The sequence below is a fragment of the Pogona vitticeps genome, chromosome 2 (assembly GCF_051106095.1).
Source record: "Pogona vitticeps strain Pit_001003342236 chromosome 2, PviZW2.1, whole genome shotgun sequence".
Taxonomy (NCBI): Eukaryota; Metazoa; Chordata; class Lepidosauria; order Squamata; family Agamidae; genus Pogona; species Pogona vitticeps.
In genome coordinates this window covers 129899235-129926440 of record NC_135784.1, presented here as the reverse complement: position 1 = coordinate 129926440, position 27206 = coordinate 129899235, and the positions used below count along the sequence as shown (strand labels likewise).

General features: G+C 41.3%; 1 protein-coding gene and 2 long non-coding RNA genes across 4 annotated transcripts in view; 1 reads left to right on the top strand and 2 right to left on the bottom strand.

Annotated features, from left to right (window-relative positions):
- Positions 1–3032: 3032 nt before the first annotated feature.
- LOC144586903 (uncharacterized) lies at positions 3033–5170 on the bottom strand. Its single transcript, XR_013541992.1, has 2 exons — positions 4525–5170; positions 3033–4369 (listed from the first exon to the last, which is right to left on the bottom strand). It is a non-coding gene; the product is annotated as an uncharacterized LOC144586903 (long non-coding RNA).
- A 1264-nt stretch (positions 5171–6434) lies between these two features.
- The window catches only part of TBCD (tubulin folding cofactor D), a 209881-nt gene continuing 189109 nt past the window's right edge, over positions 6435–27206 (top strand). The window contains exons 1-8 of one of the 2 annotated variants that reach the window (XM_020785911.3): positions 6435–6809; positions 7965–8179; positions 10077–10127; positions 10883–10980; positions 13446–13547; positions 16227–16373; positions 17623–17678; positions 23195–23327. In XM_020785911.3, coding sequence (XP_020641570.2) covers positions 7987–8179; positions 10077–10127; positions 10883–10980; positions 13446–13547; positions 16227–16373; positions 17623–17678; positions 23195–23327 — 780 coding nt within the window. In that variant the 5' untranslated portion in view covers positions 6435–6809; positions 7965–7986. Of the gene's footprint in view, positions 6810–6848; positions 7175–7964; positions 8180–10076; positions 10128–10882; positions 10981–13445; positions 13548–16226; positions 16374–17622; positions 17679–23194; positions 23328–27206 lie in introns of those variants that run through there. The other variant, XM_020785913.3, reaches the window with a different exon arrangement.
- LOC144586902 (uncharacterized) lies at positions 10571–15305 on the bottom strand. Its single transcript, XR_013541991.1, has 2 exons — positions 13033–15305; positions 10571–11090 (listed from the first exon to the last, which is right to left on the bottom strand). It is a non-coding gene; the product is annotated as an uncharacterized LOC144586902 (long non-coding RNA).

The following is a 27206-nucleotide window of genomic DNA, read 5'->3' as shown; positions in this document are numbered from 1 at the left end:
GATCTACCTCTATGGAAAATATGAGCGTTGCAGGATGGCAACAGCCAAGGAGCGTTGACTCAAGACATGCAGGCACTGAACATCTGGACTCCAATGGACTCTGAGGTTTGTACACTTTACATGCTCCTACACAAGACCCCCCCAAAGCCACACAGATTTGCATCTTCATAAACATACATCACAAAAAAGGTTTTGATGGAAATAGATCAGTGGTTAACATGTGATTACTGTAGGAACGCAATCTCTTATCAAGTAACTATAATAGTAATGATAATAATAATAAAACCATATGGATTTGGCTCAATGTTCTGTGTAATTTTTGTCCCCACTGCAAGGGAACCTCACTCCGTGTGCACACAGGGGAAGGGGGTCATCCCAAACTGGAACTAAATGGGCATCAAGAGCGACTCCTGGTGTGCAGCCCTGATGGAGATTTTCACAGACGCACACATGCAGCACAGAGAGAAGGTGGATGTGCACCTCCCAATGATGGTGTGAGAAGCAGCCTCGCTCGAAGTGATGAAGTGTCAGCCCGGAGGAGCCGATTTTAATTTCCATCTGCACTCCCTGCGTTTGGAGGTTGATGGCATCTGTGACGTACACCGTGTCCCTGTTTGTTTCTCTCAACCCAAGGGTCCATGCTGGTGACGTTCCTTCTTTCTCTCGCTGCCACCAGTGGATTTCTTTTATCCACGCTGTAAAGAACTTTTTTAAATTAAAACTTGTTTTATTAAAGGGTATAAAAGGGTAACTCAGAATCTCAGATGGTCTTTATTCATTTTCATTAGATCATAATCATTGAAATATTATATTTTATGTTCCACACTAGATCACTTCTTGTTCACTCATTTTCAATTTAACCAGTTTATATTTATTAGTAACAATTCTCTTTCTATCTCTGACTATCTATCTATCTCTGCAAACCTCTCTAACTCTCAACTGACTAACTGACAAAACTCTGCCTCTGCCTCTCCTGTCCTCTCATTGGCTTATGCACATGAGGTTCCACTGTGATTGACAGGAGCGACTTGGGCATCCGTTACAGCATCCTTTGCTGTTTCCCATGATCTGGCTTTCCTCTAACCTGGGGACCTCTCCCCCACTGGTCATCCTACTGCCCTGACTGACCCTATGGTGGATTGATGGGGTGTTTCCAGAAAGCTGTTGTTTCAGAAGTTTCTCTGTGGCCTGGCCTATATGGGCTTCTCCCACGGGCTGCTTACATTGGCCTTCTTCATACCCAGGGGCCTTTGCCTCTCTGGTGACATCAAACACTTGGCTGGGTCCACCATGGATGAATGGGACTTTGCCTGAAAAATGGGTTTTGATGGATTCCTCTTTTGCTCCGGTACTTAGGTCTTCTTTGTTTTTCCTAGAAACTGAATCATCTCCAGCTGGAGTCTCCAGTGTGGAGGGCTCTCCAACAACAGTTCTTGGAGACCTTTTCTTCCTCAATGGCAGCTGAAACACCCCTTTCCTTCTGACACTTCCCATCTTTCTTCAAATGAACGTTGAGATTCCTTGTTTACCCCTCCATTCTTCCATTCAACGCAGGAGATGCAGTTTCCTATCCAGGATGCTGGTACTGGCCACCATTTCTTCATTGTGACCTCTCCATTCTGAGATTCGTGGCCTTCTCCCACTCTCCGAAAACCGTCTTTCCTCCCAAACACTGAATGCTCTCCTTTCTGAAGCCTCAAACTGTGTCTCTCATGGAACAAAGTCACTTTCTCCCATTCTGCTTTCTTCATCCCAGGAGGCCTTGGAGGTGTAATGTTTTTTCATGCCTGCAAATAATGATGGCAATAGCTTGAATAGGTCCTTTACCTGCTTGGCTTTCTCCTTTTTTCCCCACGGGCTCCATGAGTTGGCGTTCCTCAAATCTCCCCCTCTGGTGACCCAGAATGAATGGTAGTAATCATTTTTGATAAAGGGGCCTTGGCCTGCAGCATCTTCTTTCAGGGATTCCTGTGTTTCTAAACAATCTCAGGTTGGATAAGCCAAGAAAGGCAGAGAACAGGAGCCTTCTTCCATCTTCTTTGAGGAACCATAGTGGAGAACATCATTGTCCCCAGAGGGACAATATGAGAAACAATTGATTGAGCCAGAGTTCTGTGGTTTGCTGACCTCTGAGAGCAAAGAAGAGCCTTCCTTCCCTTGCTTTGCTGAAACCGAGTGAGAGATTTCACTTTCTTTTGAGAATAAAATGGAGTATCTCTCCTCTGGTTCTTTAGCCTTTCTGTTGGCCTTCCAACTTGGTGGCAAAGAGAAGAGCTGGTGAGAAGCAACAGTGGCTTCCTTGAATTGCCAATGGTTCTTGGACCCGGCTCTCACTTCTCCCGGGGATAGCTTTGTTTGTACTTTGTCTTTGGCACTAGCTCTCACCTCTCCTGAGGATAGACTTGTGTTTGGTGTGTTGTGCTCTTGCTCTCTTTCCCCTCTGCAGGTTGGATCCTCTTCCAGTGGGCCTTCGTGGTCACCATCTTCCCATCTGACCCATAACCACGCAAAAAGATTTCCTATGGGAAGGAAGGCATGGGTGTGTTTGTTCCATCTGCACACTGAAAGGGGCTCTGGGAGGCAGAAAAACGGTGGAGAACTGCAGAACCCATTTGGGAAGTCCCCCGCTCCACTGGGGAATATACAGTTCTCTTCAAGTTACCTGCCAGGTCTTCTTTGGTGCTGAGTCTCAGTAATGGAGAATGCCAGACTTCAATGGGGGTGGAGAGACTTGTCCTCTGTTCTTTTCTCCCAAATCCTTGCACCCTCAGGAACTTGCCCCTTTGCTGACAATAAAGAAAGATGAGGAGAAAGAAAAACTATGTTCCCATGTCTTTTTAGCAAATGCCCCAGTTTTCCAATTTTCTCTTTGTAGAGAAGAAACACCAGATATGTTTCCTGTGTCTATGTATTTTGTTTACATATGGAAAGCAAGCCAATTACACTAATGCAACAACCCACCTTTGCTTGGGCGCTGGAAAGCTGGGGTGGCATTTCACGGACAGCAAAGAGGCACCTGAAACATCTCTTGGTTGATTCACAGATTTTTTTTAATAAAAGTGAAACTCTGTAGGAGTTTTAAGAGGATAACAATATAACATAATGTTGTGAACAAGAGAATAAGAGTAAAGATGAGGCATCAGAGTTGAAAGGCTTCCTTGGGAGCATCCGGAACCCTGTGCTGGATCTTCTCCATCCTTGGATCAACTCAACTGCTAGAGCGCGGGTGACCCACCAAATAGATGGTTGTAGCAAAGTGCCTCCTCATGGATTCAAACGTGTTATGAACCAAAGGAAAAGTCTGCAGAAGTTTCAAAAGGATAACAATATGAAAACATGTTATCAAAGTGATAACAAGAAGAAAGATGAGATATCTGATTGGGACTGCCAACATTTTCCTGAAAGCAACCAGGAGCTTGCGCTGGGTCTTCTCCATCACTGGATCAACACAGCTGACTGAGTGCTGGTCACCCACCAGGTGGATGGTTGCTGTCCTGGACCAGAGGTTTATGAAGGTGATGAATTGCATCACAAAGTGACATCACAAAGAGTGGTCAAGGTACTGTTGCCCCTGTACCTGAAACATGGGAGGCCTGCCTTGTTTTCCTTACTGGTCGCAAATTGGAAACAAGGACACAAGAATACAGAAAGCACTTGTCTTCGCTTTGGAACCATCGTTTTTTTTTAAAAAATTCTTTGCACAATTGCAATGGAAACGTGGGTCAGGCCAGGTTGTGGGTGGTCTCTGAAAGAGGAGTCCAGGAAATGTTTGTAACCAAAATCACAGTAAAGACATATTTTTTTAGTTATTTTAAATATTGTTACTTTGCCTTCCTTCTGAAAAGGGCCGTTGGTGGCTTACAAAATTAAACGACTGCTTGTTTGTGTGCATGTGGTCCCACTAGGGTTCACATAGATATGTAGAAAGTTCTTATGCTATCAATAAAAATTGATTAAAAAACCCAGCATCCATATAATGGGATACCTACAAAGCTTTTTGACTATGCAGGGATCTCAACATGTATCCTCCTCTTCCAAATCCAATATTCAAACAATTATACTCTACACTGGCTCAGTCAGAATTTACATGTGATTCTATAGCCAGAACATCTTGGCACATATCCTGTTACAAAGCTATACAGATAACGCTGGAAGAACATTGACAGCACCGGTAGACTTTCACTGAAAAAAGTCCCTACTTCTGTAGGTACATTCAGCTACATCTCATTGCACGCACTCTGTGCTCATCCTAAAAGTGAAGGAGCTACTAGTTCATTAATAGCAAGTTAGTCAGAAGTTGGGAGTTGGATTCTCCACTGTGCTTCATTGACGGGGTGGGACTCCATGATTCATAGGGTTCCTTTCAGTTCTACAGTTGAAAGAAGAAGAAGAAGATGATGATGATGAAATGGTAACAAGCTGTACTTAACATCTGCTATGCTTATGTTCAGATGCTGGTAGCCACTTTTCACATTGTGCATGACACCAAAAAATTGTTTTGTAAACTCATCAGGTGTTAATTACCTTCATTTGTTCTTTCGTTCATTCATTTGTTGATTCATTCATTCGATTTCTGTACTGCCCATCTGACCGATGGTCACTCTGAGTGGTTTACCTGATTCTTCAAGGTCAATTTCTAGTAGCTGAAGTAAATATAATCTACAAGCCTGTTCTGACAACAAACATATTTGCACAGAAGTCACTTGAGAACACTATTTCTTAGTGAAGACATAGTATAGAAATGGAATACATTAATCAGGAAAACTGCCAACAAAACTAACTCAAGATATATTGGCCAACCTGCCTTGTTGGTCTGGCACCAGGCAGGGGTAGGTGGGTATGTATCTCAAAAGGAGAGTTGTACTAGCATTGATGAACAAAGGAAGGAAGGTTTTCCAAAGAGGATCCTCTCCATTTAGCTTTTCCATACATACAGCATCACCCCATATTATCTCTGGATGTTTCCAGTCTTCAATGAAACATGCCTATCTTAATGCAAAGCAAAACCTAGGCTATAAAGCTTGAAAAGGTATACAGTGGTGCCTCAACTTATGACCATAATTCATTCCAGAAGATGGAACGTAAGTCAAAATGGTCGTAAGTCCAAGCATGCGTTAATCCGTTCCGCCCCCCCCCCCCCAAAATATACCTCAAAAAAATAAAATAAAAATACAGAGCAAGTCTCACGTTGGGACTGCAAAAACACATACAACAAAAAACAAACAACACACCACAGAATCATAACCCCCCCAGCCCTGCAAAACCGACTCAGGACAGTTTTTAAAAACCAGCACCTAACCTTACCAGGTGGTCCCAAGCTGCTGCTGCCGCTGCTGCTGGTGCCCAATGCCACCTCCAGGTATGGAACTGGCACCAGTGGTGGTCCAGTGCCGGGAGGCTTAGCCTGGCCAGGGTGCTCCACCCGCTTGCCTCACAGCCATGGCGTCTGAGTGCCGGGAGGCTGAGCCTGGCCGGGGTGCTCCTCGCCGCCCTCCGCCATTTGAATTTCCCACCATCGCCCCTGATTGCTCCAACGATTTAAGCTGCTCTTAACTCTCCCACAAAGGCTGGGTTCCCTTGAGAACTATACCTACAATTCAACGGGAGCTCTTTCAGGGCAGATGTTCTGCCTCTAGTGCATCTCCCCTTCCCCAGCAGCACTTCTGGTCAAGAGGCCACACCAGAGGTGGTGTTGGCAATCTCTACTCCCAGACTGTGGAATGATTTTTCAAAGCAGACTAAGTTCTCCCTTTTGTTCTCTGCTGTGGCTGCAGGTTTAGGGTACTTAGCAAGCTGGGGGTGCTGCAGAAAGGCCACTTATCAAGAGGAACAATTTTTTTGCCTCATCTATAAGCTTTATTTGCATTTTGGTCTTGTTTATATTTTTATTTTATCTGCGTTTTAAAATGTGGTAACACAGGGACAAGGAAGCCAACTTTTACTGAGTTAGGCGACTTGTTCACCGGGCTAAGTACAGTACTGCCAATTCTAACTCACAAAGCTCTTCCACTTGGCAGTCTCCCCTCCAATTACTAATTGGGCCCAATCCTGTTTAGCATTCAAAATTAGTTGAGATTGGGTATACAGAGAGTAGCAGGGCAATTTTTAAAATGTTATTGTTCCCATTATGGAGAAAGGCTGCTTGCATAACCTAATCCTGAAGCTACAGACTGAAGATAAAGTTGCATCCAGTTCCAGGTTCTTTGGAAGCAAAAAAAAGAATAAGAATGAATGATAAAAAGGAATAAATTTTTCTACTGGACTAATAATTCCTATTTAGTAGCATAGTTTTATGCTAGTATATGGGAATTATTTTATTTATTAACCGCCTTTAGAAGCTTTCAAGACAGTCCGCACATTAAAGATTTTAAAAACATTATTTGCATTTCACAAAAATTTTAGCCTTGAATGCTTGATCAATGATTCGTTAATTCACACCTCACACCCCCAATTCCTTTCAATGTAACGCGCACCGAGATGTTTGGTGCAGAGAAACGTAACTTTGCTGCTCCAGATTCCGTTCAGAGGTGTTTTTTTTTAAAGGAAAAACAGCTACAGTATTTCCTCCTAAAAGAACCCATCTTTTGGAGGAGAACATCCGATTGGGCTCTCTTGGCGACAGCATCCAGACGACGGCCCGCCCAAGCCCACGCCCAAAGCCATATTTTTCCCCTTTCCGAATCTATCTCCTCCCTCTCGCGAGGAGTCGGAGCGCCGCCGCCATCTCGAGGTATTTTGGCCTAGGCGAGGAGCCGTACTGGGAAGGCCCGGTTCCCGCAGGCGCCAACCCTGAGTCTCGTTTTGGAAAGGTAAAAGGGAAACCTTCTCGGACCTTTGTGGGGTCGGGTGGGCGCTTGTGGTGGAGGTGGTGTGCGCGCGTATAGGCAGCAGTCTTTGGGGGGACGTTAGTATTTCGAGGAGACGGAAAGTGGGGGTGGGGTTGGGGATCTGTGTCAGGAGAAAGAGAAGGGCTGGTCGTTGGGCGGAGGACGCTGAGGCGTTTCCCTCCCTTTAATTGGAGGCAGGGACCCCTGTGCGAGGCTCTCTGGGTAGGAATGACCCCCATGACGAGGAGGACGCAAGGAGTCCTGCATCTCCCATGGTCGTGTGGAAGGGGAAACGTTGGCAGTTGTAGCCCGGATAAAAAAAATTTCACGTGCTGAAATCATTAAAGGTATTTAAAAAAAAAAAACCAAACCAAAACACCGTATCTCCTCACCACCACCACCCCCGTCCCTCCTCAGAAAGGAGCTTGGGTTCACAATAGCATACGTTTAAATGAATTAAAATCCAGCTTTACCTACTGCCTTTGTCTCAGAACCCGTAGTTAATGCCGTGCTAACACGCAGGCACAGAATGACTTTCTGTTAGTCCTAAATAATAGTGAATATTATCTCAGCGTTGAGGAACTTGCAGTCATAGCAGATAGTCGCACCTGGAGTCAAAGGGCGGGTTTGGAAAATAGGGGGTGTCCCGTCCAGTTAAAAATCAGGGCAGTCCATTGTGCACTTTAGCTCGTTCTGATAGGGAAGGGGGAGCAATTGTTATATTGTATAAAATGGTGTTTTTATATCAATTACAAGTGGCACTATGTTTTAACAAGGAGTAGAAAATGTTCCTTTGGCAAACTGCTTGAATTGGAAAAGGAGTGGAAGTGACTCCTTTTTTTCATAGGAAGAACAACCTTCCGAACACGGCCAAAGAGCCCGAAAAACCCACAACAACCATGAGTGGAAGTGACTTTGGCAAAATACATCTAAGGCATGATGGAAATAACTTTTGTGCATTTTCCATGATTATTTTCTTCTGGTGACAGAATGGGCCCAGTCCAAAACATGAAGCCTTCTGAAATTATGGGCAAAAGTGCTTCCATCTACTGGGTTGTGACAATTGTGTGTGAGGACTCAGACAAATTCAGTGGTTTCCTTTAATTGTGATTTTAAACTAGTTTGCTTTTTGTTAAGGAGCAATTTGTCAGAGTGCAAGATGGTGTTAAATGAAATGAATGATGATGGGCCTGAGCAAGAAGATAGCAGAGGCCCAGAGCCTGATGTCATTGCCAAGGGAAACATACTTGAGAGTTTCACAGAGAGTCAAGAAACACAGGAGTTGATTAATAACCTTAAACTGGTGCATGAAGACCTCATATTGCAAGAATCAGCACTTGAAAAATTCAAAGGTATGAGTTTTCGTTTTTGGTATGTAAAGTAGGTTTATGTACAAGTAATCTGTGTAGGGATAAGCTGCACATCTTTCGTTCTTCATTTAACCTGTAACATTTTGCATAATAATATATTGCATTATTGAACTGCTAGTGAGACAAACGTCCTAACTATCCCTGAAGAGTCTGAGTTACTTGTGACCAAGAAAGGGATCCTGGAGATGTCATGGCTAGGCCCATGAAAATGTTGAGCAGCTATGAGACAGGAAAATTCCATGTTGAAAAATAACCAGTTTGGAAAATAATTAAAAATTAGCTGCTAGTATCACAATGCCTTTATACAAACCTATGATGCGACCCCATTTGACACCATACCAGCAATTCTGTGAGAAAAGAACTCAATATTTGGTAATGCCTCAGCTTAGGAAGAAGATGAATTGAAGGAAGAAATGTAAATGTACATAAAATTATGCATTGTGTGGCATGAAAGGAAAGGAATGGTTTTTTCCTCCCTTTTAATACCAGACACTGGTGAGAAAAAGTACTTTTTCATACATGTTTAGCGTGCAGTTCACTACTGCTTAGATTATGTTGCCTGTTGGAGGTATTTGTTGGCTTTGGACAGCCACCATTTAGTGTAATATTATTGTATATTATGACAGCATGCTCTCATTTATTCACTGGTTGCCTTTACATCCTGCTTTTCTTCCAGTGAGATCAAATTAGTGAACAACTCTCTCCTTCTCTTGAAACATCATTATGACATGATCCAGAATGGAAGAGAATGTGTTTAGTCCCAGATTCATGGGTCATATCTAGGATCTTGATCTTCCAAGTCCCAGAATAGAGCACATCAATAAAAACTTAAACTCATATCAAACATGAAAGATGACTTGTATTCTTGACGTTTGCTATCCAAGTGCATAATAAGGGGAATATAAGTGTGGATTTGGAAGGAAGTATGGGGTGGCGACTGGGGAGATGTAGAAGGACTAGGGAATTGTTCTGGAGAAGAGTCCTATGGTCCCATATAGCAGCATGTGTAGGGTGACTGCACACTCTTTACTGAGACAGATTACTCCTCACATTCTGAGATACTTGGAAAAAACTAAGAAGAGGTGGAGTTGACCCTAAGCAACATGGGACCTGGGTATTTGAAGGAGCTCCTCCTGTATAAACCTGCCAGACCACTAAGATCTTTTAAAGAAGGCCTCTTCCATATCCCAGCAGTTCGTTATGTGGAAAAATGGGGGAGGACTTTGTGGATCCTCAGAGTGCAGAAATAATTAATCATTGAATCACAGAACAATGGAGTTGGAGGAGCCATCAAGTCCAACTCCCCCTGTTCAGTGCAGGAATCCTAATCAAAGTATATCTGTCAGATGACTGTCAAATAGTCAACTGTTAGAGATGCAACTTTTTATTGCAAGCCACTAGCGTTGAAGCACTCACCATTTCCATAGGTGATTGGTTCCATTGTAATGCTCTAATAGTTAGGAAATTTCTGTGCCAAAAGTCAGAGCTTTTCAAAATACGTACAGTGCTACATTTGGGGGAAAGTTACATTGGTGTACTTAGATAAAGCATAATCAATAATTAATTAACAATTAACTTAGCATAGCATGAATTTACTATTATAATGGAATAATCTTGACTTAATACAGTTACAAACAAGCACAAAAATAAAGTTTTAGCAGGATAAAAACAAAAAGATAGTAAGCTAAGCCCCACAGCACTAATTCCCATTATGAGTAGTACTGTGACTGTAATATGAAAGGCTAACATAGTGTGTCTTAACTACAGTTCAGGAGTCTTGGAATAGGATCTTTTCTGTTGATTATATGATTCATAGGTTGACCTAGCAACATAAGAATGTTAATTGATTATTTCAACTGAATACGATTTTCTATTTTAGGCATAATGGATAAGTATCAAGAACAACCTCACCTTTTGGATCCCCATTTAGGTAAATGATGCTTTGGTTTGTTATAGAAAATATTGATAGAATCCAGTTATGAGCCAAGAATGGCAAGTGTCCAGTACATGTGAGGTGTTTTTCACCTCCCCAGGGAGCCTACTTTGAAAGCAGGATCAGTGTGTGGCTATTCTCTGAAAAGGCACTTCCCTTTCCCTTGTTGGATTTTGATCTAGCTTGGGACCTGCTTCTTACTTTGTAATGTGCCTGTTTCCCATTGCACAGTGGATCGAGAGTGTGAGGTACAGCATCTCTTCTTATGTTGCTGATACTTCTGAAAAAGGAAGGTGGCCTGGTCATACAGTAACTGTTAATGCACACAAGTTCTGAGCAGATGATATGTAGGGGGGCAGCATGTTAAAATCTGTGTGAGTCCTAGAGCACTGGTTCTTAACCTTGGGTTACTCAGGAGTTTTGGACTGCAACTCCCAGAAGCCTTCACCACCAGCTGTGCTGACTGGGGTTTCTGGGAGTTGCAGTTCAAAAGCATCTGAGTAACAAAGGTTAAGAACCACTGTCCTAGAGGACTGCTGAGTGAAAATGGAGATTGTAGTTAGAATATGGGGCAATGTCACACATGATTTCTGTATAAGGCAAATTGACTGTTCTGCAGTTTCATGTAATCACTATCCAGGTTTTTTTGTTCTTTACAAAGCGATTTATAAAGTTGAACCAAAAAACTGAAGATCAATTATGTGTACATGGCTGCACATTAATATTCTTCTCACTGCCTCTGTTTTCTCTAGAGTCCATGTTGAATTCTCTACTTAGTATTATCCGGGATGAAGCATCTCCACCTTCTTTAATTCATCTGAGCTTTCAATTTCTCTACATCATTTCAAAGGTGGATATGAATTGTGATTAGATGTGGATTTAAGCATTGCAATCAAATTCTGTAAAGCTTTGAGGTATTCTAAAGCAGCAGTTGTATGAACAGTTGTTGGTGTAAAGAACCTATGTTTCGTGTTGTGTGTTTAGTCGTTTAGTCGTGTCCGACTCTTCGTGACCCCATGGACCAGAGCACGCCAGGCCCTCCTGTCTTCTACTGCCTCCCGGAGTTGTGTCAGGTTCATGTTGGTTGCTTCGCAGACACTGTCCAGCCATCTCATCCTCGGTCGTCCCCTTCTCCTCTTGCCATCACACTTTCCCAACATCAGGGTCTTTTCCAGGGAGTCTTTTCTTCTCATTAGATGGCCAAAGTACTGGAGCCTCAGCTTCAGGATCTGTCCTTCCAGTGAGCACTCAGGGTTGATTTCCTTTAGAACTGATAGGTTTGTTCTCCTTGCAGTCCAGGGGATTCTCAAGAGCCTCCTCCAGCACCACAATTCAAAGGCATCAATTCTTCGGCGGTCTGCTTTCTTTATGGTCCAGCTCTCACTTCCATACATCACGACAGGAAAAACCATAGGTTTGACTATTCGGACTTTTGTTGGCAAGGTGATGTCTCTGCTTTTCAAGATGCTGTCCAGATTTGTCATCGCTTTCCTTCCAAGAAGAAGGCGCCTTTTAATTTCAGGGCTGCTGTCTCCATCTGCAGTGATCATGGAGCCCAGGAAGATAAAATTTGACACTGCCTCCATATCTTCCCCTTCTATTTCCCAGGAGGTGATGGGACCAGTGGCCATGATCTTAGTTTTTTTGATGTTGAGTTTCAGACCGTTTTTTGCACTCTCCTCTTTCACTCTCATTACAAGGTTCTTTAATTCCTCCTCACTTTCTGCCATCAGAGTGGTATCATCTGCATATCGGAGGTTGTTGATATTTCTTCCGGCAATCTTAATTCCGGCTTGGGTTTCTTCCAGTCCAGCCTTCCGCATGATGTATTCTGCATATAAGTTAAATAAGCTGGGGGACAATATACAGCCTTGCCGTACTCCTTTCCCAATTTTGAACCACTCAGTTGTTCCATGACCAGTTCTAACTGTTGCTTCCTGTCCCACATATAGGTTTCTCAGGAGACAGATAAAGTGGTCAGGCACTCCCATTTCTTTAAGAACTTGCCATAGTTTGCTGTGGTCCACACAGTCAAAGGCTTTCGCATAGTCAATGAAGCAGAAGTAGATATTTTTCTGGAACTCTCTGGCTTTCTCCATAATCCAGCGCAAGTTAGCAATTTGGTCTCGAGTTCCTCTGCCTCTTCGGAATCCAGCTTGTACTTCTGGGAGTTCTCGGTCCACATACTGCTGAAGCCTACCTTGTAGGATTTTGAGCATAACCTTGCTAGCGTGGGAAATGAGTGCAATTGTACGGTAGTTGGAGCATTCTTTGGCACTGCCTTTCTTTGGGATTGGGATGTAGACTGATCTTTTCCAATCCTCTGGCCACTGTTGAGTTTTCCAAACTTGCTGGCATATTGAATGTAGCACCTTAACAGCATCATCTTTCAAGATTTTAAATAGTTCAACTGGAATGCCATCACCTCCACTGGCCTTGTTGTTAGCCAGGCTTTCTAAGGCCCACTTGACTTCGCTCTCCAGGATGTCTGGCTCAAGGTCAGCAACTACATTGTCTGGGTTGTCCGGGATATCCACATCTTTCTGATATAATTCCTCCGTGTATTCTTGCCACCTCTTCTTGACGTCTTCTGCTTCTGTTAGGTCCCTTCCATTTTTGTCTTTTATCATGTTCATCTTTGCGCAAAATGTTCCTCTAATATGTCCAATTTTCCTGAACAGATCTCTGGTCTTTCCTTTTCTGTTATCTTCCTCTATTTCTTTGCATTGTTCATTTACGAAGGCCCTCTTGTCTCTCCTTGCTATTCTTTGGAAGTCTGAATTCAAGTTTCTGTAGCTTTCCCTATCTCCCTTGCATTTTGCTTCCCTTCTCCTCTCTGCTATTTCTAAGGCCTCGTTGGACAGCCACTTTGCTTTCTTGAACAGTTGTTGGTGTAAAGAACCTATGTTTCAGCATCATCTATTTCTTCCCAGGGATATGTGTAGAAGCTACTACAGGAACATGGTAGTCTGACCTTATCATAGATAGAAGTTTGTCAGAATGGTTCCTGTAGTTAATGGTTCCTCTTTCAGAGTTTACAGAAGGCTCCATAGATCAGACATCCCTCTAACATGCTTAATGCATAGACATCAGGAGCAAAAATTACCTCTACAGGTTTCTTGCTTGAAAGAGTTTTTGCTGACTTATTTATTTTGTTAGTATTTGTCTTATTAGTTTAATATTAAAAAATAAAGCAACCTTCCTTCTGCCTGTTTGAAAATTAACCAACCCCCCCTGCTTCCAGCATCTTAAATAAGGAGAATATATATAACAATTTGAATGAATTATTAAAGTAACAAACTTTTTGTTTGCTAGGTACGGGGATATAAAACTTTCCTGCGGCTATTTCCTCACGAAGTTGCTGATGTACAACCTGTTTTAGATATGCTTGTATATCAGAATCCTAAAGACTACAAGGTAAATTCACTGTCTTTCTTCTGAAATAAATTATTGTTTCAAAACGTATATAAATGAAAACTTGAGCAGATAGATGTAGTGTAGCTATTAAAATGTTTTTGGTTTGAAGAGCAGATTGGTACTTTAGCACTGGGCAATAGGCAGCATTGACAGATGTGCCCACCTGGTCAGGTGAGTGAGTGCAGAATGGTATCTTAGCTCAGTGGTAGAGCAAATCCTTATATGCAGAAAATCCCAAGTTACATTCCTGGCATCTCTAAGAAGAGTTGGGGAAATGACCTCTGTGTGAAACCCAGGAGAGACCCTGACAATAAAGCAGCTTTCTTAAGTATCTGATATTGTTCCCAATAAGTTGTAATAGTAATTCTTTTTATGTTATACAGCCCTTGAAGAAGGCTGATTATTTCTTTATTTATTTAAAATATGTTTACCCTGCCTTTCTCCCGAAAAAGACCCAAGGTGGCTTACAACATTGAAAGACAGTATTTAAAGATTAAAATAATGAGTAGACAATGATGGTTAACATCATTAAAAGACAATATTTAAAACTAAGAACAATGAATGTAAAGAGGCATCTTGAATCATTAAAAGGCAATAGTAAAACTAGGAACAATATGTATACAAATATTAAAAAGAAAAGTTAGTCTGAGAAATGGAAAACCCAAAAATGAAAATCATAATAACAATCCCTCTAAAAATCACACAGAGGTAGCTGGTTGCTGAGGGAAGGCTTGCCTGAAGAGAAAGGTCTTTGCCTGCTTTCAGAAGGATAGCAAAGATGGGGGCAAGTCTGGCCTCCTGTGAGAGGGAGTTCCAAAGTCTGGGAGCAGCAACAGGGAAGGTTCTCTCCTGTGTCCCCATCAGGTGCAGCTGTGAAGGTGGTGGGACCTAGAGAAAGGCCTCTTCTAATGATCTTAATGCCTGCGCCAGCTCTTAATGGGAGATACAGTTTTTGAGATAGCTTGAACCCAGGTCATTTAGGGCTTTATAGTTGAGAACCTAAATGAACCTATATGAATTGTACCTGGAAACTGATCAGCAGCCAGTGGAGCTGCTGTAACAGGAGGGTTTTGTGATCCCTGTAACCATCCCCAGCAGCAATCTGGCTGCTGCATTTTGGACCCATTGAAGTTTCTTGACAGCCTTACATAGAATGTGTTGAAATAATCCAGCCTGGGGCGTGTATGAGAGTGGCCAGATATCTCAAGAAATGATCCCAGGTGACACAGTAATTTTAATTGTGCAAATGCACTCCTAGCCGCTGCTGAGACTTGGCCATTCAGGCTCAGGGATAAGTCCAGGAGCACCCCCAGCCTGTGCGCCTGTTTTTTAAGTGGGAGTGTAATCTCATCCAGTACAGGCTGCATCCCTATTCCTTGATCTGCCTTTTGGCTGACCAGAGACACATCTGTCTAGTCTGGATTAAGTTTCAGTTTATTTACCCTCATCCAGTCCGTTATTGATACTAAACACTGATCTAGAACTGAAACAACTTCCTTGGATTTGGTTAAAACGCTGTACTGCAGCTAAAACTGTGCTCACGACCTGGGGTTCAAATCCCAGGTAGCCGGCTCAAGGTTGACTCAGCCTTCCATCCTTCCGAGGTCGGTAAAATGAGTACCCAGCTTGCTGGGGGGGGGGCAATGTGTAGCCTGTATAATTAAAAATTGTAAACCGCCCGGAGAGTGCTTGTAGCGCTATGGGGCGGTATATAAGTCAAATGAATGAATGAATGAATGAATGAATGAATGAATGAATGAATGAATGAATGAATGAATGAATGAATGAATGAATGAATGAATGAATGAATGAATGAATGAATGAATGAATGAATGAATAAATAAATAAATAAATAAATAAATAAATAAATAAATAAATAAATAAATAAATAAATAAATAAATAAATAAATAAATAAATAAATAAATAAATAAATAAATAAATAAATAAATAAATAAATAAATAAATAAATAAATAAATAAATAAATAAATAAATAGAATTAGGTGTCATCTGCATACTAGTGACACGAACCCCAAAACTCCAGATAATCTCTTTCAGTGGTTTCATGTAGATGTTAAATACCATAGGAGGCAAAACAAATCCTGAGAGACCTTACAGGTCTGCAGCCAGAGTGTCAAACAATCCCCCAGCACCACCTTCTGAGTTCTTTCCTCCGGGAAGGACTGGAGCCATCTTAAAACAGTACCACCATGTCCTATTCTAGAGAGATGGGTCAGGAGGGTACTGTGGTTGATAGTATTGAAACTCGCTGAGAGGTCCCACAAAACCAACAGGGACACAGATCCCCCATCTAGTTTGAGATGTAGGTCATCCATCAAGGTGACCAAAGCCTTCTCTGTTTCATAACTAGGCCTGAAGCCAGATTGAAATGGATCTAGATAATCTGTTTTATCCAGAAATCTCTGGAGTTTAGGAAGAGAGTGCAACAGTTTTGGAGGCATGCCTTTCTGTATGGGGCAAAATTTAGAGGTCTGCAGATTGGTGTTGTGGGCTACAACTTCCAGAATACTTCCTGGGGAATTCTCTGATAATTTAGGGTGTTGAAGTCCAAAAGCATGAAATAACACATCCCATGTTGTAAGCTTTCTGGGGAGCATAGATTATGTATATTGTAACATGTTTTTGTGATTAAAATAGTGTCTTTTCTATGCCCTATTAGACCTGGGAGACTCGGTATATGCTCTTGCTGTGGTTGTCTGTAACGTGCCTGATCCCATTTGATTTGGCACGGTTAGATGGAAATATCTCTTCCTCAGAAGGATCCCCTCGAGTGTCAACAATGGATCGTGTCCTCGCAATAGCAAAAGTGAGTATTGATAATAATGCCATCATGATCTATAAGAATGTTCTTCATCTTCTGAAAACTGAACATGTCTTTTACATATTGTTCTCTTTTAATCAGCCAGGGGCTGATGGGCATGGGAAGGCTCCATTTAGAGGCTGGCTGCATAAACATTTAGCCTGCAAGTTTGGTCTGCTGTGGGGATGGGCTACTTTGCTCCAAAAGACAGTGATCAAGGCAACGTATTTGCTGGAGCAAACCAGCCTGCCCTTAGAGTGTTCCTACTCTCTTCTTTCTGACCCATGTCAGGTGCTTCTATTTTTGTGTGTGTGTCGGACTGCTTGTTTTGGTTTATTTGGTCAATTTGTGTGATTGCTGAAAATGAACCAAAAGCGAGACTTCTGCTGTAAATTTGCCATATTGTGAAGTGGTTTAAGAAAATAGCCACTTCAGGACACTATTAAATCAAACACTTCCTTGGTTTGATGGAGGGGCTGAGAGAAGTGAGAAAAATATTTTTAAGTATATAATGGCAGTACTTATGCATTGCATCACTTTTAAAAAATAAAAGACAAATGGAAAACTTCCTCTGGGCAGCAGGAGGGGGCAATGAGGGGGATTTTTGGTTGCTTTTCTTTTACAGATCTATTTGAGATCCTGCTTGCAGCTGAAACACGCAATTTCTTTTGTGATAAAAGCACAGCCTTAGTTATATTTCTACTAGATATTCTTCCACTTTCACACACAGGAAGACATTTCTTCTTAAATCAGCACATTGGAGTACTTAATCTGTAAACACTTAAATATTTTCTGACTCCCAAACCCCATCAGCCCCACCTAGCATGGGAACTGATCTGGGATCATGTGGGAAATGATACAATATCTGATTTTCCAACTCTGTCTTAAGAATGATTGATGTGTGAAAACCTTTATTATTGCAGTGTAACATAGTCTCACTTATTTCCTGTTTCCTGAATTATGGAAATCAGGCAGCCATCTTATATACACATTATTTGAGAATAAATCCCACTGGATTCATTTCTGAAGAAGCTCGGGGTTCAAGAAAGATGCATCAGCAGACCAATTCACTTTGTGAATTGATGTAATTTAGTTTCCGTGTGTCAGTTTTGGGTCACATGAATGCTAGATATACTCTTTGCATGGATTCTCACACCTGCTTCCTAGAGAAGTGAGGAATATGGATGCAAGCTTTGTGTACAATCTGTTTTAATATGGTAAACCTCTAACAACATGATTATTTCTTTTTTTTTAGTCTTACCTTACTGTAAGCGATAAGTCTCGAGATGCAGCTGCAGTCTTAGTCTCAAAGTAAGCTTTTGTCTATTAATACATTAAATATAGTAAGAATGTTGTGCTTTTAAATTGATTTTGACATATTTCTCTTTTTTTGAATACAGTGAGTTGAGCAGAGATGTTCAGCGCTCCGTCTTGTCCGGTGATTTTTGACTCCTTTCAGCCTGTCATGCCTGACTCTGTGGCCAGGGCGCTTGACCACTGTCGTGCCACCACCTCCTCCCTTGACCCTTGCCCGGCCTGGCTAATCAAAGCAGCCAGGGTGATAACAACAGAATGGGCCACTGTAATAATTAATGGGTCTTTCCTTGAGGGCAGATTTCCATCTGCCCTCAAGGACACACTCATTAGGCCCATTAGGAAGAAACCTAGTTTGGCGGTGGACGAAATTGGCAACTATAGGCCCGTCGCCAATGTTTCTTTCTTAAGCAAGGTGGTTGAGAGGGTGGTGGCCGACCAGCTTCAGGCGCTCTTGGATGAAACAGAAGCCCTGGATCCATTTCACTCGGGCTTCAGGCCGCGCCATGGTACAGAAACGGCATTGGTCGCCCTGTGTGATGACCTATTGAGGGAGACTGACAGGGGCAAAGTGTCTCTGCTGGTCCTCCTTGATATCTCAGCAGCCTTTGATACCATTGACCACGGTATTCTCCTGGGGAGGCTCTCTGAGTTGGGAATAGGTGGCCTGGCATTGGCCTGGCTCCGTTCCTTCTTGGAGGACCGTCCCCAGAGAGTGCAGCTTGGGGAGAGTGTCTCGGCCCCGTGGAGTCTCAATTGTGGGGTTCCACAGGGGTTGATTATCTACCCAATGCTGTTCAACATCTACATGAGGCCGCTGGGTGGGGTCATCAGGGGGTGTGGAGCCTTGTGTCATCAGTATGCTGACAACACTCAGCTCTACATCTCCTTTTCACCAACTGCAGGAGATGCCGTTCTGTCCCTTCAGCGCTGCCTGGAGACTGTACTGCAATGGATGCAGGAGAATGGGCTAAGGCTGAACCCGGACAAGATGGAGGTACTGAGGGTGGGTGCCCCCACAGTTGGGGGTTTGGGAAGCTCCCTCTCTTTTGGGGGGTGACTGCCCGCCAGGGATGGGGTCCGCAGCTTGGGGATCCATCTGGACCCGGCGCTTACTATGGAATTCCAGGTGGCGTCGGTGGTCCGTACTGCCTTTTTTCACCTTAGGCGGATAGCCCAGCTGCGGTCCTACCTTGATGTTGGGGTGCTCACTACCTTGGTGCATGCGCTCAAGATTAGACTACTGTAATGCGCTCTACATGGGGCTACCTTTGAGGCTGCTGCGGAAACTACAGGTGGTGCAGAACGCGGCGGCCAGATTACTTAGTGGAGTGAAAAAATTCCAACATATCTCACCCACTCTGGCCGCACTGCACTGGCTGCCCATTCAATTCCGCATCGACTTCAAAGTGTTGATGCTTACGTACAAAGCCCTAAACGGTTTAGGGCCTCGATACTTGGTGGAACGCCTGCTCCCACCAAGATCTACCCGTGTCACTTGTGCAAGCCAGGAGGTGAGGCTGAGGAGCCTAACGCCGAAGGAGGCCCGGAAGGAAAAGACAAGAAATCGGGCCTTCTCAACTGGCTCCTCGCTTCTGGAACAACTTACCCCCTGAGATCCGCGTGGCCCCCTTGCTGGGTATCTTTAAGAATCAATTAAAAACATGGCTGTTTAGGCAGGCCTTCCCATCAGATAATCCCTGACGCCCCTTGACGCCCTTTTTTCCCCTCTTACTGTTCCTCCCACTTTGTGTAATGTTTTACTATTTTAATAATTGTTTTATTTGTCAATTTTATTGTACTGTATATGTTGTTAGCAGCCTAGAGTGGTCCTGATCCGACCAGATAGGCGGAATATAAATAAATAAATAAATAAATAAATAAATAAATAAATAAATAAATAAATAAATAAATAAATAAATAATAATAATAATAATAATAATAATAATAATAATAATAATAATAATAATAATAATAATAATAATAATAATAATAATAATAATAATAATAATATAGTGATCCTTTCCCGATATAAATTCCAAGATATAACTTGCTCAGAACTGGCCCCTCTTCTGGGGATATTCTGGAATGCATAACTTGCCCAAAGCAATACAGCCTAACTGCTCTCCTGCAAATCACAGTATAGAATCAATTCCTGATGCTCTGATTCAGTGTGGTATCTGGCCAGCCAGCAAAAATATACTACCTGTTAAATCTTTATTAGAGGTATGTATGCATGGCTCTCCTAGCCACTGATGATGAGCAAATTAGATAAAATAATAGTAGGTGGGAAAAAGAAGTGAAATTCTGAGACAAAAAAACCTCTTTACAGACATGGTGGTGCAAGGCGACTGGACCCAGAGCACCCCTAATTTGTTTGTGTCATTTCTAGCTTGCAGTTATGCAAAATGGATATTATCCCATTGAAAACATCAGAAATTTCTACTTACATAAAAGGGTTAGTGAATTCCCTTGCAGAGGTGGCAATTGAAGAGTAACTGCATGCAGAATGGATCAACCCAAGAGAATATTAGGCAAAAGATTCCATAAAATCCATAAAATAGGTCCAGAGATTTTTTATGATAGAGAGAACACCCTGAACATTACACATTTTGTTTGAAGCATGAAAGGGGAGGGGCTAATCTAGCCTCCCTAGGAAGCTGGTTCTATATTTGAGAAAAGCAAAGGCTGTATTTTACATACCCACTAGCTTAAGAACATAAGAAGAGCCCTGCTGGATCAAGCCACGGGCCCATCTAGTTCAACTTCATGTATCTCACAGTGGCCCCACCAGATGCCTCTGGGAGCACTCGAGACCACTAGATAACTGTCTCCTGATACCCCTTGCCTGCATCTGGTATTTTGAAGGACCTTCCTTTTAAATCTGGAGATGATACATCTCCATCATAGCTTGTAACCTGCGATGGACTTTTCCTCCAGGAATCTGTCCAATCCCCCTTTAAAGGCATTTAGGCCAGATGCCATCACCACATCCTGTGGCAAGGAGTCCCACAGACTAACACACTGGGTCAAGAAATGTTTTCTTTTGTCTGTTCTCACTCTCCAAACACTTAATTTCAGTGGATGTCCCCTAGTTCTGGTATTGTGTGAGAGGGAAAAGAGCTTCCCTCTATCCACTTTATCCAGCCCCTGCATTATTTTATACGTCTGAGTCATGTCCCGCCTCACGCGCGTTTTCTCTAGACTAAAGAGCCCCAAACACTGTAGCCTTTCCTCATAAGGGAGGAACCCCAGCCGAGTCATCATTTTAGTTGCTCTCTTCTGCACCTTTTCCAGTTCCACAATGTCTTTTTTAAGGTGCGGGAACCAGGACTGTACGCAGTACTCCAGGAGTGGCCTTACCAGCATTTTGTACAATGGCATCATGTTTTATGTTGAATCCCTTTTTTAATGATACCTAACATGGAATTGGCCTTCTTCACTGTTGTCGCACACTGAGTTGACACTTCCATTGAGCTGTCCACCAGCCCACCAAGATCTCTTTCCTGATCCGTCACAGATAGCTCAGAACCCATTAAATAATAAATAAAGTATTGATGTTTCGCCCAAGTGTGCATTACTTTACATTTTCATATATTGAAACACATTTTTCAATATAGGCAACTTATCCCTTATATGTACAATCAGTGCTTTAATGATGACTGTAAGTTATGAACAGTCTGAGACAAGAGGACATGTTCTTTAAGATATCATGGCCCAGGCCATTTAAGGCTATGTTAATAAGAACAGCACCTTGATGTAGCCACAGAAACAAGTGCAGTTGATCAGACACTGGTGTTATGTGGCCTCTGTAACACACATAAGGCAGTAATCTTGCCACCACATTGTGGAATGGCTTTAGTTATTTTTTAAGGTCAATCCCTTGTGGAGTGTGCTATTTTTCTATACCTGTTATATTTCTGCTATGTCAAGTATTACCGTTTAGGGTTAGTATGCAGAGCCGTGAGACCTATAACAAACTCTGTTCTTGTTTGCTAACGGGGCTGCATCTGTTCTGAGTGCCTGCTAGATAGTTGTGTCCCAACTATGGTGCTATATGCTGTAAGGGGTTCAAGAAGCCAATTCATCCTTCACATTCTTGTTCTCAATTTTCTTGTTTAAAAGATACTCAACAATTCCATGTTTATGGAGCTGTTTTTAAATCTCCCCCCCCCCCCAATATTTTGGTTTCTGAAGCATGCTAATATCTCCATTTTTCCTAATATCACAGTTTTGTTTTAGCCTTCTTGACAGTCAGTAACCTGAATGTTAGAAGGAATAGTTATAACTGAGTCCTTTTACTATCATGACTATTAAATAGACAGTTTTACATGAGTACATCTATTTTACCTGTCTTTAGGAACACAGTAGTTGCAATGTACAGTGAGAACATATTAAAACCATAACTGTGATAGAACTGTGATAGAGAATGTATTTTCAGCCATCATAGAAACCCTGTTTTTTGTGTTAAGTGGCAACAAAGTACAATATTGGAGTAACAGAAATAAATGTTGGTTGCTTTATAGTGACCTCTGGTGGAAATCCTGGGACATCTGTGTAAACCAACTTATATTTATTTTGTATTGATCCAAAGTGAATCTTTTGCTCATTGTTGCATTTTTAAAAGTAATGATAAGCTAGACCAAATCTTCTTGTTTGGTTACTTTGGTGTAACACAAGTGGTGAAGCTTTTGGAGGCAAATTGTCTTAAATTAAGAAATCGCCGTAGATATGACCTGGTACGTACCAAGTTGTATCACTTCGAGCCTGTAAATATAATGTCTACACAGTGATTTATTAATTTGGTACAATTTGCATCCGATTGTTGTGCCACTTCCATGATTACAGAAGTGGATTTTGGTGGCTGTATTTGGAAATAAGGCATGAGCCACCTTCACTGTTCCAAATATTTGCTGTTCTTGATGAAGAAATGGGGAACATATTGTTCATGAATAGGAGACAGTGCTTTCAAGTTTCTGTTAATGCTAATTTGGAAGAAAAGCAGAAGTTCATCTTTACTCCTGGGACTTTTTTGCTTCCTTCTCTCTTTCTGGTAATTGCATATTGTCCTAATGACCATGGAGGAGAAAATAGTCTTCCAAACCCTGATTTTGCTTGATTGGCTATCAGCTTTTCAGCTTGCATAATGTTGAGGCATACAGAAGATTATGTCTTACTTGAAAATAAAGTGTTGTAGAGAGACAATTCTTTTTCAAAATTCTCAACTACTGTTTCTGTTGTACAGTATTTAATGTATTTTTGATCCCCTTTCCTCCTCTCCCCCTATATGTCAAATATATTTTGAGTGTGCCCCATAGCAGTTTAAATTTCTGGGTTATGGCCTTTAAAAAGCTGACAGCTGGAATGTTCACAACCAGAATATGTTTGAAGGCATCCATTGGGCAATTGCCTTTAGGAATGAAAACCGTTTTGGCTGAAAAGAAGAATGAATTATCCAATGAATTGATCTGAATAGTTAACCTGCAGTGGTTTTTTCCCCTTCCTTTTGATAGGTTTATTACCCGTCCTGATGTCAAACAAAAAAGAATGGCAGACTTCCTGGACTGGACCCTTTCAACCTTATCTAAATCCTCTTTTCAGACTATGGAGGGAGCTATTGTAATGGATGGTATGCTTCAAGCTCTGGTAAACAATATTTTTCTCTTACTTTTTTTTCACACACACACCCCCTTTAAATGCTCTTGGCTGGCAGAAACTCAGTAGTTGGCATTCAGTTAGTTTTTGGTGCCATAAGCTTTTGAGTCATTTGTAAGTACAGCTTTGTGAATTATATGTGATTGCCTGATGCAATATAGAACACAATTTATTTTCTAGAAACAGTCAAATGGCAGAGGAGATTTCAGCAACTGCAACTTTTTTCAGGCTTTACGCACCATGATAGAAGAGGTTGCTCCTGCTTCTATGTAATTATTAAAGATACTGAAACTTTGCTGCTTAAGATTAAATGTGTCAAAACTACCAAGTTCCCCATTGTTTTCTTTTCTGATCTTACTGTTTTGAATTGTGTGATTTTGACTGTGCTAGTGAAGGACTTGCTGAAAATTAGATGGTAAAGAACAATTTTTTGCATAAGAATCAAATTCAGTTTCAAAGATGTTCTCTGGGCTACATTGCCAAAGACAGAAAGACAAGACCCCAGAATACCAGTGTATTTTAACATAAAGTTCTTAACTGCCAATAACTAAGCATTGGGAGAAGTGTTAGAATTATAGAAATCTATACAAAATCCGAGAAACCATTACTGTCATGAAAAGGGATGCGTGGCTGTCTAGAGAACCCTATAGGAGAACCCTGTTTGGCCTACAGGAGAGTTGGATGATCTGTTCACCTGGGTTAGGTTGTGCTACTTCATATGAAGCTTAATCACTGACCAACCGATGCAAATATTCAGCTTTAAGGCCAAGTTCAGATTCCAATCTCAGCATAGTAAACCATTTGGTTTGAGAGTGATCCATGAGCCCATGTGATCCAACCTTCTTTTCCCCCTGATCTTTCTTAAGATACCCAGCAGTACTATTTCTGCCCTGTTTCTGTACAGTTTTTTTAAAAGAACTGCTGCTGGTTGTGTCAGAGCTATATATTATGTATAGTAGTAACTGGCTTGTCAAATGTTACAGGCATGCCACCTCATACATCTAGTGAACAACGCCTTGCTTTCTGTGTTGCAGTGAACTCGTGATGAAATTGTTTGCAAAATTCTGTAGTCACATACCTGTTCCTTATTAAAACAATTGCCCTGAAGTTCAATGCTCTGTTTTTCTGTATAGAAACAAATAGCAGCCATTGAGTGTTTTTGGAGAATGTAAAAGACTGTATATACAGACTCTGAGTGGGATCCTAAATTGCAGACTGTTTATTTCTAGGGGTAGAAAGTGAGCTGTTTTTGCAACTCCCCCCAATGTTTTTCTTCTTAAGACATGAGGAATTGTGACCCAAGAAGCTTCCAGGATTTATGTTTAAAATAGGGCATTTGATCCCTGTGCACTTTGTTTTAATAAAAGATAAGATTTCTTTGAAACAAGATATGGGTTGTCAGTCAGTTCTAGATTTTGTGGTGGTGATGGTGCAGCCCATGTTGGGTTCAATAAGTAGGAAAACTAAGGTGCTGAGAACTAAGCTTTCTTCTATTTTCCTAGTTCTATCTCTTTATCTTCACAAGTTCCATTTCTTGGTCACATAGATGTCTAATTCTAGTGTACACTTCTCTTCAGTTAAAGTGAATACTGTATAAACATTTTTCCCTATTACTAATAGCTTTTGTGTGTGTGTGTATCTGAAAGCTTTTTCTTGTGTGTCTGTGTGTGTATCCTTGCTTAAAACAAGAGGAAAGAGAAAAGCTTTGGGGTTTTGTGTTGCAAGATTTGAGAGTTAAGTCTTTGTCATCACCTTAACAAAAGCTTCTGTTGCATGATGAAACATGTAGGATGTGTATTACTTCAATGTTAGTCATAATTTCTTTGAATTCAGTTCTATTCCACCTGTTATTAATGTGTGTTAAGTGAAACAGGTGAAAACCTAACAAGTTGAATCGAAACTAAGGATGATATGTCCTTTTCTTTGAATGAGGAGCTTAAGCCTGCCTGTCATTTGGATTTTTTTCTTTACTAGAACAGAATGAGTTCCTGTAAATCAGCCTTTTTTATTTGGTTGTTTCTCCTTGTGTAAATTCAGAATGTTAATGTATAGATTCAGGGTGTTTGTACTATTCAATGTTTTCAGTGGATTTTTCCTTTTGTATTAAAAGCTTTGGTTATAAACAACAGGGAAATAATATTGCAAAATCTAGAACTGACTGACAGACCACTTCTTGTTTCAAATAAACCTTAACTTTTATTAAAACAGTGAATATTAGAAGAGAAAATGAACAACTTCCAGTGTTGTGGTTATTGAATAGGTTTTATATAAAGATGATAGATAAAATCAGCATTTGTATAACTTAGATTAATTCAGCTGTTTCATATGAATAGTATTTTGCTTACCAGGCTAATTTATTAAGATTTTTTTGCATCTTAAAACCCAATGGCAAATGTCTTTAGATAGTATACAGGTCTTCTTTTATGCAGCCTTTTCTTAATGAAGTTCTCTAGATTCCTGGAAAAAAAAATCTTTAAAAGGGGTAACAGTCTGGCTCTTCCATTTTTGTCTTGGGCCAGAGTTTGTGGTTTTGTAATAATGCAGTGTGATAGAAATGGAGAAGCCATTAGGGATGTAAGAAGTGTGGTTCATTTCTTCCTTTCCAACAATACGTCTTTCTTTGATCTTTCATTGGTTTCTACATTCCAGGCCTGGAAAGAACATAGAAGACAGAGAGTGTCCACTGTCTAGTATTTTTAGTTGCAACAGAAATCAATTCAAACTTACTATATCTAGGAAGAATATAGAAAATATGGCTGAAATAAGGAGTGTGTGAAAATTTGTAAGGCAGGCACACGAAGTATTATATCCTGCATGTATCTTATATTGTAGTTTTCATGGGCATGGCCAATGGCCAGGAGTTACTGGAGATGCCATTTAGTAGATCTGCAGTATATGGGCTAATGGTGAAAGGGTAAGAAGTCATTTCTGCTGTCTTCAGAAAAAGTCTTCACTTCATCCTTCTATGAAATTTCATAGATCTTTCATTAATTAGAGTATGTAGTACATGGAAAAGAGTGGTTTATGATTTGCATTTAACTGTTCTTAAACAATTACAATAACTCTCTAATAAATGTGGTTGGGGTTGATAGTTGCAGCTAGGCCCCTAGCTACAAGTCTGTTCAGATGTGATTTCTTCATTCTGTGGAGCTACATGTGTCAAGGTGGATGTGAATCTTGATTTTATACGCTGTATCTCTGGTGCCTTATGACTTGTAGAAGATAATTATTTCGTTGGACATTCTGCAATTGTTTGTATGTTGGACCTATTCTTCCAGACTTTATTACATAGACATCACTAGAAAATCAGGTTTTACTTCCTGGATTAAAGGGAGCATACATTTAAATAAATGCAAGACCAGCCTTTGTAATCACCGTATTATCCACTTAGTGGGATGGAATGTGCAGCCCTGAGAGTCACTCTGCTCCATTTTCACCATATGTTTAGGTTTAGCAAGAAGAGAGAGTTGGGGGAAAGAAGTAGCACTCAAACAGAATCTTGAGTTCTGAAAGATTTCTTAAATTTGCCAGAGCAAACTGGCATGTTGCTATTTAATTCTTCATTTAATATACAGTGGTTAAGACTGACAGTTCTTGTTGGAACATGTGCTGCGTATTACACAACCTGATTCCAATTATGGGCCTGTTCTGCTGCACCTGTTGGTAGGACACCTGTTGTGAAATTATATGTTGCCAACAGGGAGCACAACTTGATCCCTTTCAGCTACAGGTTTGAAATATGGCACTAAAAGGCAGAATTGCATGTGTATTGTATGCTAAAGAGATTTACATTAAATGCCTTGGTTATTTATTTGTAACTAGCTGGTTGCTTGGTATCGGTGGGGAATTTCTGCTCAGTGTTCAGAGGAG